General features: G+C 38.5%; 1 protein-coding gene across 4 annotated transcripts in view; it reads right to left on the bottom strand.

Annotated features, from left to right (window-relative positions):
* LOC114896900 (nuclear body protein SP140-like protein) overlaps positions 1–13435 on the bottom strand; it is a 71432-nt gene extending 57997 nt beyond the window's left edge. For all 4 annotated transcript variants that reach the window (XM_029225452.1, XM_029225451.1, XM_029225450.1 and 1 more), the window contains exons 1-3: positions 13173–13435; positions 2758–2935; positions 1688–1856 (exon numbers count right to left, since the gene is read on the bottom strand). In XM_029225452.1, coding sequence (XP_029081285.1) covers positions 1688–1856; positions 2758–2935; positions 13173–13420 — 595 coding nt within the window. In that variant the 5' untranslated portion in view covers positions 13421–13435. The remainder of the gene's footprint in view (positions 1–1687; positions 1857–2757; positions 2936–13172) is intronic.

Genomic DNA, 13435 nt, shown 5'->3' on the forward strand with positions numbered 1-13435 from the left:
GAAGGAAGGAAGGAAGGAAGGAAGGAAGGAAGGAAGGAAGGAAGGAAAAAAGACCTTGGGTCAGGGAAGAAGACCTGTTATAAAGAGACATACAGTGAAGAGGAACTAGTACTTCCCTGGGGTAGGACGGGTGGGGAGAAATCCAGAAAACAAGGAAAGACACGTTGTGAAAGACACAGACAGGAAATGAAAATTTTCTGAAAGGCACAGATGGGAAGTGAATACTAACACAACTGTACCTCCTGGGGGCAATACTCACTGAGGGGTCAGGGCAGTAGGGAGATGCTTTTTCCGTCCCCAAGACACGTTGACTTCATGCCCAGGCCAACTTTGGAAGAGGACATGGGGGTAAATGTTATGTGGCTGAGAGGTTTAGAGAACATAAGGAGGCCTAGGCATGAAGTCAACATGTCCTGGGGATGGAAAAAGCATCTCCCTACTGTCCTGACCCCTCAGTGGGTATTGCCCCCAGGAGGTACATTTGTGTTACAGTTGCAGGCATTTCAATGATGGGGGACAGGAGGCTTCTCTGACCCCTCTTACCAGCATCTTGGCTCTGGGCCACTGACAAAAGGGTCTGGGAGGCACCAGCGGCAGCCTCCCCTGGGGGCAGGTGGGCAGCTGTGCTGAGCCAGGCAGTGGGCAGTGCAGCTTGAGGGCAGCAGCAAGCCTCACGTGTAGGAGACCTCAGCACAGGAAGCCCTGGAAACTAACACATGTGATGTGGGTCCTGGGGTCCAGGGAGGGGGATCCCTACAGTACAGGGAGAGGATCAGAGCCCCTGAGATGTGGGCAGTAAAGGTAACTGCCATTCCCTTCCTACCCATGGCCTGGGGATATTCTGGCTACAAATATAATATTGACTTGAAATTTGTGGCTAGGTATTTCATTTCCTTTATTCCTTTTTCTGACTTAGATATCACACTGGAGAAATGAGATAGCTCTTATTTTACAAGATATAATTTTCACAAATAAACACATCTCATTCTTTATACTGACTTCTTTTACTTTTTCTCTGTTTAAAAATCCTTTATTACATCTTTATTTCCCAAATAATAAACTTCAAGTTCCTTGGCATAGGGTGTTAGACCCTCAAAAATCACCTCCAACTCCCCTTTCCAGAACGAGCTTCCAAGCCCTCCCACCCATGCTCCGTTTTTCAACCACATGGTTCTGCAGGTCCACTGTTCCTTTCCTACTTTGTAGCTTTCACATTCTGCCCCCTCCCCAATGCATGGGTATGTGCTGGCCTTCTCTTGTGAATTCTCCATTCTTTGTTCGGGCACAGGACTGCATTGAATGACAAATCTTTTAATACAAAGAAAATCTTTCCATCTTTGAACATGTCTGCAAGTATCGGATAGGGCTACCTCCTTTCCTACAAAAGGCATAATTCATGCCTTCCTCCAGAAAAGTAGAGACTCAAATCCTATGTTTCTCAGCACCAAATTCAGGTCCTGGCTGAGCAATCATTTGTGGGATTACTTGGCTAAGGTGTCACCCCCACTATGTGTAAGCTCCATGAGGACACAAGTCATGTGTGTTTTCTTCTCTATTGTATTCTCTCTCTGCCTGCCATGTAGTAGTCACTCAATATAATAACTGTCAAATATAATGAAGAGTGAATGAATGAATCAGTGAATGAAGTGGACTTGAACCCCCAAAAGTTGTTGAAAGTTATAATTACCATTTTGGAAGTTTCTGCAAATATGAAGTAAATCAGGATAGGCCTTCAGGTTAACTCTGCTGAACAGGGCATCCAGAATTGTCTTGTCAAATTTCTTCTCCAGTTCACTGAGAGCATCATACATCACTCTATCCACCGGGACCAGATTTGCACAAGCTTCTTGAAAATGCTTAAAAATATTGAATGGTGAATTATGTAGCTTTGAGTGTATGGGTTATAGGAGACTCGGGTTATAAATAGACTAATTGTTCTCTGGTGAAATATTAGAATGTTACACATATTTGGATGACTTCTAAAATATTCTCCATCATAAAAATAGACTCTTATTTTGTTAACCTGCCTCTCTGACATTGATGGTCACTTAAGAGAGCAATTTTGAAGAATAAAAGTAGGTTCAAAGTAGAATGTTGTGCGAGGGCTTTAAGAGCCTGGACAGGATGCTTCAGGAGTGGCCCTTACTGGTACTGAGAGGCCATTTAGTTGACCAGACAATAACCACTGCCCTTCCCTCCAGGAAACCATGTAACCACTCTCCCCTTCTGTGAACGTTGCCAAAGCGCAAATAAAATTCACAAAGACAAAAAGAAGACTTGTCCTCAGTATCCCCAGGAAGGCCCATTGTTAACCTTTACCTGTATTCTGTATCTGGAAATGTCTAAAGTGCAAGAAATGATTTGGAGAGTGAGCAGCATGTGCTTCCAAATTTATCCTACCGTGACACGACTTCCCTATGAGTTCAATCACGTCAGGTTCGAGGGCGTAAAATAAGAAGGCTTTGTAATGAAATGTTGCCCAACTCACTTATTTGCTTTAGTTTTGTTATTGTTATCATATTGTATCAAAATATCTAAGATGCTCCCTACCTACTCGCCATTCCAATGTTGCCACATCTCCATCGCCATGCGCCTCCCCTGTTTACTACAGAAGAAGGGATGTTGTCTGTGATGCTGCTTCTCCTCTCACCTCCTAACTTATAGGATGGCGAACGTCCCTGTTCATAGGAGGATCTTTAGCCTGCTCATTGCATCCTAAATTTGGCAGATTATCATGAGGGAATTCTCCTCACTTACCTCATACATCTGCTCAGGGATGAAGCCCCGATCTCGGAGGCCCATGAGGAAAGGAAACGGCTTTGTTATTGCACTTGCAATCTCCACCTTATTTTCTTTGAAAAGCCTGAATATGAACTCATAGAAAAACTGCTCCTCTGGGTTCTGCTCCTGTGGGTTCTGGTCCCCTGTGATCATTCTGAGAAACAAAGACACAATATGAAAGTAGACGTTGAGTTTCTGAGAGGCCCATGGAGGTCAAAAGATTTTATTTTATTTATTTATTTTTTACAGCTTCTGAATGTTTTTATATACAAAATTATATATTATAATGACTATTCTTTTTTCTACATGAATATTTACTACATATATTTTTATACAATTTTTAAAGGTTATACTCCATTTACAGTTATGACAAAATATTGTCTATAATTCCCCATGTTATGCAATATATCCTTGTAGCCTATGTTACACCCAATAGTTTATATCTCCCAGTCGGTCACCCCTAAATTCCCCCTTCCCCTTCTCTGCCTACTGGTAACCACTAGTTTATTCTCTATATCTGTGAGTCTGCCTCTTTTTTGTTACATTCATTAGTTGGTTGTATTTTTTTACATTCCACATATAAGTGATATCATCCAGTGTTTGTCTTTCTCTACCTGACTTATTTCACTTAGTATAGTGCCCTCCAAGTCCATCCGTGTTGTGGCAACTGGCAAAATTTCATTCATTTTTTATGGCTGAGTAGTATTCCACTGTATACATATACACTATATCTTCTTTATCTGTTCATCTGTTGATGGACACTTAGGTTGCTTCCTTATATTGGCAATTGTAAATAATACTTCTAGGAACATTGGGGTGCATGTATCTTTTTGAATTGGTGTTTTTGTTTTTTTCAGATATATACCCAAGAGTAGAATTGCTAGGTCATATGGTAGTTCTATTTTTAGTTTCTTGAGAAATCTCCATGCTGTTTTCCACTGTGGTTGCACCAATTTACATTCCCATCAACTGTGCAGGAGGGTTCCCATTTCTCCACATCCTAGCCAACATTTGTTATTTGCACTCTTTTCGATGATAGGCACTCAATGGAGGGCCAACGTGTGTAAAATGATGTTCTTGTGCAAGGACCAGAATAGATGGAATTTATTTACTTAGAGAATAATCAAGGGTGCAATAGAAGAATACACTGGGCTTAAGGAAGGTTTGTACATAGAAGTGAAAGAGTTTACCCTGTGCTAATCAAAACTACTGTAAAAAGACTTTCACCCAAACTCTCTTTGGAAAACATTGAATTTTAAAATTGTAAAAGCTTTACAGGAATTTATATGATACTCAGATGGTTAATTTTATGTCTCAACGTGGAGGGTTTGGGGGATAAGACTAACATTTTATTTTAAATTGGTGAACTTTGAGTAAGCAGTTTGCCCTCCATAATGTAGGTGGGCCTCATCCAATCAGCTGAAGGCCTGAATAAAACAAAAAGGCCAGCCTCCCTGAGTAAAAAGGAATTCTCCCGCTGAGTGCTTTCAGAGACTCTGCTGGGTCTCTAGCCTGCTGGTGCATAGCAGACTTTGGACCTGCTGGCCTCCATTAATGTGTGAGCCAATTCCTCACAATAAATATCTCTTTCTCTCTCTCTATACGCACACAAACACACACACACACACACACACACACACACAGCCTATTGGTTCTGTTTCTCTGAAGAACCCTGATGAATACACATTACAAAAAAATAAGTTACAGACAAAGAAATAAAAAAACAAACTGAGACAATACTACAGAATCTACCACTGAACTGCAAGTCTTCTTAGTTAATAACAAATAGAATAAATCTCAGGAAGGTGTAAAGGAGCTAGACCTCTCCCATCTGTAACTGCAGAGGCAGGAAAGGCATTCCACATCATAAAATTAGGTCAAAGACACTCCTCTGATAAAGTTTCAATTAATATTGAGAATATGTCTTTTTCTTTGGTCTAATATAGAGACTTGTGTGAATATTCAAAACTAGGACAGGTTGCTCTATATCTAAACCTGCCTGTGGAAGTGTTATATACATGAAGAAATAGAAGACCTCTGGATTTCAAACATAACCACACCTGTGAGAAGTAATTTAGAGACTCAAAAAGCTTTATAATTCTGATTCTTACTTGATAAATTGTTCCCCCTTCTGATAATGTCTTAATAAACTTCTCTGTATTTCTAAAAGTTGTAAAGACTCAGGATTTTTTTATCCCACCATAAAAGGGTCATTGGAACTTCCCATTCTCCAAATATGCATCAGGATAGAATAAAATCCATTCCTTCACTGAATTCCTTAAAAAAATGTTTTTGCCCACTACTGGGCATGTGCCCTGGGAAGGCCATAGTTCGGAAAAAGTCATGTACCAAAATGTTCATTGCAGCTCTATTTACAGTGGCCAGGAGATAGGGGCAACCTGGGTGTCCATCGTCGGATGAATGGGTGGGGAAGACGTGGTGCATGTATACGGTGGAATATTACTCAGCCATAAAAAGAAGCGAAGTTGGGTTATTTGTAGTGAGGTGGATGGACCTAGAGTCTGCCATGCAGAGTGAAGTGGGTCAGAAAGAGAAAGACAAATACTGTATGCTAACACATATATGTGGAATCTAAGAAAAAAAAATGTCATGAAGAACCTAGGGGTAAGACAGGAATAAAGACACAGACCTACTAGAGAATGGACTTGAGGATGTGGGGAGGGGGAAGTGTAATGTGTGAAAAAAAAAAGGAAAAAAAATGTTTTTGCTTAAAGATAGCTGATTGAAAACAAGTGCTTTCCCCCTCTCTCATTGGAGAGTGCTCTAAAATGATAGTAAAGAAATTAGAGTCACAATGACAAAGAGAAGAGGATTGGATGAAAAACTTAAATCAAAGTCTGAAAAAGAAAAAGTGGTCAGAGCATTCATCATTACTGCTGGTGGAGGATGCTCCTAGAGGTCACAGAGGGGCCCAGTGTGTCTTACAGGCCCCTGGGGAGGTAGTGGAGGTGGGGAAGAAAATGCAAGAATGAAAAGAGAGGGATTGTTTGAAAGGAGAAAATACAAAACAATGTGCTCCCCAACTCTTTCCTGACCCCACCATACAGAACTCCTGCATCCAGGCAAGAAACTAGAGGTTTCCTCTTAAGAAAAATGTAAACGACACAGAAGAAAGGTCTTCACCTTTGGGCATTTGGAATTTACCCAACAAAGCCACAGGTTTTCAAGCCCATCTCATTAAATGCAGTTCCAAGCTAGCTTATCAGTGTCTCACCCTTAAGAATGAACAAACAATAACAGGCCACAGATATTTGTGGAAACTAACAGCACAAAGGGGCAGAACCAAGATGAGCAGAGAGCAAAAATGACTCCAGGACAAATAGAAATACTACAGGGAACAGAAGAGAGTTTCTAAAAAACAATTTTCATACACAGTGGAGAAGATATTATATCCAGGATGCCATGAAGAAAAAACAGGAAAATAAGATAATAGGCCTGGACATTTAAAGTGATTGCTGAAAATTTTTTTTTTTAAGTTTAACTAGGGCTTCCCTGGTGGTGCAGTGGTTGAGAGTCCGCCTGCCAATGCAGGGGACATGGGTTCGCGCCCTGGTCCGGGAGGATCCCACATGCCGCGGAGCGGCTGGGCCCGTGAGCCATGGCCGCTGGGCCTGCGCGTCTGGAGCCTGTGCTCCGCAACGGGAGAGGCCACAACAGTGAGAGGCCTGCGTACCACAAAAAAACAAAACAAAACAAACAAACAAACAAACAAAAGTTTAATTAAAATGGTCATAAGATAAAGACAAGGGAATTTCCCCAGCACATAGCTGGAAAAAAAAAAAAATCTAAAGGAAAAATGAAAAGTAAATTTGAAACATCTAAATGTCTAAAGCAGTCATTCGAGTGTGTATGTAGATTCAGAAGTAAAAGGAAATGCCTAACAAATACACCCCCTGTTCAGTCATTCATGTGTGAAGGCAAAATAGCTGTGCAGAGGCTCAGAAAACATTTTACTCATGCACCCTCTGTGTTGGTCACACGGTTTTCAATGCTCTATTTTCTTTACTTCTGGACAAAGGTAGGGTTGCACCTTCCTGCCTCCTTGGGCTGATGGGTGTAGCTTTGGCAGAAGAATTTGGAGCCAGCACCTGTGAGCCATGCTCACTGTTTCTCTGCTACAGTGGCTGTCATTTCAGATGGCGGCTGTTCAATCAACTAGAGACAGTCCAAGATGAGGGTTCCCTTAAGCAGCCGGTGACCCACTGAGATTTTAGAAATGTTTGTTCCAATAGAATAATCTACCCCATTCTTACTGACACACTGTCTGGAACAAATTATTTGCTGATACCCTATAATAAGAGAATCAGGAAATCAATATGAGCAAAGTTCTGTTATATCAATGAAAGAAGTGGAAGGCACCACTAAAACCAGTTAACATACTGACGTCTTAGACATAGAGAATGGACTTGAGGACACGGGGGGTGGGGGCGGAGGGGGAAGCTGGGGGGAAGTGAGAGTAGCATCGACATATATACACTACCGAATGTAAAATAGATAGCTAGTGGGAAGCAGCAGCATAGCAGGGAGATCAGCTCGGTGCTTTGAGATGACCTAGAGGGGTGGGATAGGGAGGGTGGGAGGGAGGCTCAAGAGGGAGGGGATATGGGGACATGTGTATGCATATGGCTGATTCACTTTATTGTACAACAGAAGCTAACACAGTATTGTGAAGCAGTTATACTCCAATAAAGGTCTATTTAAAAAAATACTGACATCTAAAAATTGTAAGTTTCATTTGAGAAAAAAAAGTACATCTCAAAAATTATTTTAGAACAGTGATTCTCAAAGTATGGTCTGGGGACCCTGGGATTTTGTGCAAGACCCTTTCAGGCGTCCTCAAAGTCAAAACTGTTTTCATATAATACTAAGATGTTATTTACCCTTTTTCTCTCTCATACTCTCACAAATGTATAGTGCATTTTTCCAGAGAATACACGGCCTGTGGTATCACAGTAGATTGAATGCAGAAGCAGATAGGAGAAACCAGCTGTCTTCTACAGAACTAGCTATTAAAGAGATTTGCAAAAATGTGAAGGGTGGCTAATCTCACTAATTTAGTTTATTTTAGAAGACAGTTATTTTTCATAAAATAGGTCATTTACGTTAGCAGGTAGTGAGTTCATTATTATTATTATTTTAAAATGAAGAAATAAATATATTTAAGTGTTCAAAGTTCAACTTTCTAATATGGTAGATAGTAATGGGTGTAACCTACATTAACAAAAACTAGCTCTTTGGATTCTCAATAATATTCAAAAATGTAGAGGGGCCCTAAAATCAAAAATTTGAGAAGCCTTGTTCTAGAAAGAGGATATATACTGTATGCAGTAGTAAAATTATAGTAATCTTAATCTAAAACTTCAGAGTATATTAAAAATCTTAACAATCTGGGCAAGTTAAAAAACTGAGTTAAATGATTTATTTCAAAGATGCTAAACTCAAATGGCATGGTTTCACATTTGATGCTATCAATCAGAGAAATATTGCATTGGCCAAAAAGTTCATTTGGGTTTTTCTATAACATCTCATGGAAAAACCCGAATGAAATTTTTGGCCAACCCAATATATATTTGAGAATTAATTAGAAATCATAAGGGTAACAAATAGAGTCAAAATGAGACTATAAATCTTACAAAAGAATAAAAGTAAAGAAAACATACTGTTTTTCTTAAACAGAGAAAACAAAGAGACATTAGATATTAAAAGTGCCCCCAAAATTTATAAGCAAAAGATATATGTCATTTAAAACAGATTAACGCTTCCCTGGTGGCACAGTGCTTGGGTGTCCGCCTGCCGATGCAGGGGGCGCAGGTTCATGCCCTGGTCCGGGAGGATCCCACGTGCCGCGGAGCGGCTGGGCCCATGAGCCATGGCCGCTGAGCCTGCACGTCCGGAGCCTGTGCTCCGCAACGGGAGAGGCCACAAGAGTGAGAGGCCCGCGTACCGCAAAAAAAAAAAAAAAAAAACAGATTAAATTACTATCTTAGAGTATGAATGAAATAAAGTATAAATAGAGTCTAACTACCAAAGACACACAAAAAACAAAGTGACATTAAAAATGTTAAAAGTCAAAAAATGGGCAAGTGACGTTAGACAAAGGCAAACAAGATAGAAAGCAAAATTCACAATATATGTATTTTAATAACAACATTTAAGACTGCTAATAGACAAATCTTTCATGGTCATTACAAAATTTCACTTTCAATTTTTAACTCCTCAAGTATATTTAAAAAGATATATGGGATATAAGTTTTAAAAATTGCAAAAATATGTATTAATAACTCGGTCTTAAACACAAGAACATACCAAGTATTTGCCCCTGAATTGATCTAAATAATAAAGAAAAATTGAATAGGTACATGTTCTAGCTATAAGACGATATTACAATAAATCAAAATTTTAAAACAAAAATTTTGTTTTAAGAAACAAATCTAACTTGCAGTGTTTAAAAAGTTCATTTTTGGCTTCAGCTCTAACATTGCAAAGACCTTGGAAGTCATCACTCCTATCCTTACAAAAATAAAAAAGCTGAAAAAACTGAAAATCAATGAATTTCAGGCATGTACAGGAAAATTGAGGCCATAAGTCAAACTGTCACCCTAAAAACTGGATTGATAGACAAGTCCAGAGAATCACAGATGAGATCAGCTACCTGGAATGGAAGCCACTAGAGCCATAGACCATAGGAACACTTAAATGGTAAGTCTGATGACTTGCTGGAGGCTGAGTGTGGACTTACATGAGAATAAGAAACTCCTAGGGACCACTGGCTTAGGAGAGCCCCCAAACTTTTGTGGGTTTTACTTCCAGGAACCCCACCAGGTACTCATGGTGAAGAGCCAAGAAAAATCCTCTGCTCTGGCAGAGGGAGAGGGGAAAAGGAAACTTTTTTAAACAGCCCAGAGCATTCTCCATAACAACGGTCTACTCTCTAGAGGAAAGCACTTTGCCCAAGCCTTATCTGACTTAGGGGAAGGTCAGTTACCAAAATCCAGCTCCTTCTAGGCTCTGTCTCATTTAATGGGGTGAGGGAAGGGGAAATAGCTAAGAAATCATTCTAAAATTTACAGTCCAGGAACACAGTTCCACTACAAGATTGAGATTTAATCATAAGATTAAAGAATGCTTTCTCTCCCCAGTACCCTACCACTACATAATAATTGAGGATTACAGCTGAAAGAGCTGAAATGCTCTATTTAATGAGCTCTTAGGAAAATCCAAAGAAAATAGGGGACACAAAATGAGAACACTAGAGGAATTTGAAGCCTCTGTCACCTAAAGTCAGAAAAAACATTAAACATGGCCCATCTCCTAGCCAGGTTAACATAAAACTTCACAGTAAACATTTATTTGCCTCAGTTTCTATTATCTGATACATCACATCTGGCTTTCAAAAAAATTACAAGGCATACCAAAAGACAAAAAACAGTCTGAGAGACAAAGCAGTCATCAAAACCAGACTCAGATATGACAGGTTTTCAAATTATCAGACAGGAATTTAGAATAACTATGATTAATTAATATGTTAAGGGCTCTAATGGCAAAAGCAGAACATGCAAGAACATATGGCTAAGTAAGGAAAAAGATGGAAACTCAAAGAAATAATGAAAAGGGAAATGCTAGAAATCAAAAACACTACAACAGAAATGGAGAATGCCTTTGATGGGCTTATCAGTAGATTAGACATGGCTGAAGGAAGAATCAATGAGTTGAAGATATGTCAATAGAAATTACTTAAAATACAAAGAGAAAAAGTATAAGGAGAAAAAAACACAACAGAACACAATATACAAGAATACCAAAAAGAACAGATACACATAAGTGGAATACCAGAAGGAGAAGAAAGAGAAAAGAGAACAGAGGAAATATTAGAAGTAGTAATGGCCAAAAATTTTCCAAAATTAATAACAGACAACAAACCACAGATTGAAAAACCTCAGCAAACACCAAACTAGATAAATACCAAGTATCTATGAGTCATTTCATATTCAAACTGAAGAAAACCAAAGTCAAAGAGAAAATGTCTCCCCCAAGGAAGAGAGGGGGAGAGGGGTCAGGGAGCCTTACCCTTGGAGAAACAAGGATAACAATTACATCAGATTTCTCATCAGAAACCATGCAAGAGAAAATGTAGATAAAAATTTGAAGTGATAAAATTAAAAAAACCCTCCAATCTGGACTCTTATATCCTTTGAAATTAAGAATTCAGAGCCAGCACCTGGTTAACCATGTTCATTGTTTTCTCAAACAAACAAAAACTGAGGTAATTTATTGCCAGAAGATTTACCACGAAAGAAATGTTAAAAGAAGTTCTTCAGGCAGAAGAAAAATGATATGGGTCAGAAACTCATATCTACATGAAGAAAGGAAGAGCATCTGAGAAGGAATAAATGGAATAAAGGAATAGGAATAAATAATTTAAAAAATTTTTTCCTATTCTAAGTTGATCTAAGAAATAGCTGTTTGTTCAAAGTGATAAGAACAACTATGTGACTGATAGTAAATGGATAAGTGAAATGATAGACAGCAGTGTTAAAAAGGACAGGAGGAAGGAACTGGTGACATTTTGTTGTAAGGTGCATGCACTGATCATGAAGCAGTATATTGTAATTTAGAGTGGACATGGCTAGTTGTAAATATATATTGCCAACTCTGGGGAAACCAATAAAATGCTTTAAAAGAAGTATAATCAATATACTAAGAGAGATGAGAAAATGGAGTCACAAAATGCTCAATTAAAACCAAAAGGCAGGAAAAGAAAGGAAGAAAAAATAGAAGCAAATACAATGAATAGAAAACAGTTACCAATAAAAAAACAGTTACAAACAGTTATAAAATACAAAAAACAGTTACAAATATGGTAGATTTTAATTCACCATATGAATAATCACTTTAAATGTGAATGGTCTAAATACACCAATTAAAGACAGAAATTGACAGAGTGAAAAAAAATAACACCCAACTATATGTTGCCTTTAAGAAAGCCACTGTAAATATACAACACAGATAGGTTAAAAGTGAAGGGCTGAAGATATGCCATGACAACTTAATCAAAAGAAAGTTGTGGTAGCTATATTAATTTCAGAGAAAGACTTCAGAGCAAGGAAAATTGTCAGAGACAAAGAGGGGCATTGTATAAAAATAAAGGGTCAATTTCTCCAAGAAGATTCAGCAATCCTCAAAGTGTAGGCAACTAACAAAATAGCATCAAAGTACACGAGATAAGAATTGATAGAACTACAAGACGAAACAGACAAATCCATTCTTGTTGTTGGAGAATTCAATATGCCTTTTTTAGTAACTGGTAGAACAAGCAGGCAGAAAGTCAGTAAGAATACAGTGACCTGAACAGCACCATCAATTAATCTGATTTAACTGACACTTATAGATTATTCTATTCAACAATGACAAAATATACACACCACTCAAGTTCATGTGGAATATTTACCAAAATATACCACATTCTCAGCTGTAAAACTCATCTTAACAAATTAAAAAGAAAAGAAATCAGAAAAACTATGTTCTCAGACCACAATGGAATTAAAGTAGAAATAACAGAAATAGAGTTGGAAAATTCCAAAATACTTAGAGACTAGACAGCATACTTCTAGGATCAAAGAAGAAGTCTCAAGAGAAATCTAAAAATAACTTGACTGAATTAAAATGAAAACACAGCTTAACAAAATTTATGGAACGCAGCACAAAAGTGCTTAGAGAGAAATGTGTAGCATTCAAATGTATGTATCAGAAGAAAGATCTAAATCAATAATTTAAGCTTCCCTCTGAAGAAACTAGAGAAGAAGGAGAAGTTTAAGCCTAATTCAAGCAGAAGAAAGGAAATAATAAAAATTAGAGTAATAATCAATAAAATTGAAAACAGGAAAACATTAGGAAAAAAATTAATGAAACCCAAAGCTGATTTTTTTTAATCAATAAAATTGATAAACTTCTAGCCAGGCTAACAAAGAAACAAAGAGAAGACAGAAATTGCCAATTTAGTCCCTATTGGTCCCACGAATATTCAATCACTATTAGTCCCACGAACATTAAAAAATAATAAAGAAATAATACTATGGACTACTCTATTCCTACAAATTTGATAAAAGATAAAATGGACAAATTCCTTAAAAGAAACAAACTGCCGAAACTCACACAGAGAGATCAGAGAGATAGATGATCTGAATAGGCCTATATCTATTAAAGGAATTGAAACAAAACTTAACAGCTCTCCAAAAAAGAAAGTACCAGGCCCAGATGGTATCACAAGTGAATTCTACCAAACCATTTCAACTATTATCTCTTCCAGAAAATATAAGCAGAAGTAACACCTCCTAAGTCATTCTATGAGGTCAGCATCACCCCACCCTCACCTCTCAGTGCCTTTCTTTTCCTGACTGGAGGCCAAAGGTTGGCTGGACTTTGAGCTCCACTGGCTCATCTTCCCATCTCTCAGGTACAGGTGGGTAGCAGAGGCGGGATGCACTGTCAGCCTCCAAGAGAAAGGGTGCTGGGCGCTAAGGACCTGCCAGGCTGCACCGCTGCCAGTAGCAATGCCGCTGCCTTCTTGGGGCCCAGCCAGCACCAGAAATAGCCCCAGCTTAGAGGAGTTTTCACACATTTTAATATTGCTTTA

The sequence above is a fragment of the Monodon monoceros genome, unplaced genomic scaffold (genome assembly GCF_005190385.1).
Source record: "Monodon monoceros isolate NGI ecotype Baffin Bay Population unplaced genomic scaffold, NGI_Narwhal_1 Super_Scaffold_16, whole genome shotgun sequence".
Lineage (NCBI taxonomy): Eukaryota > Metazoa > Chordata > Mammalia > Artiodactyla > Monodontidae > Monodon > Monodon monoceros.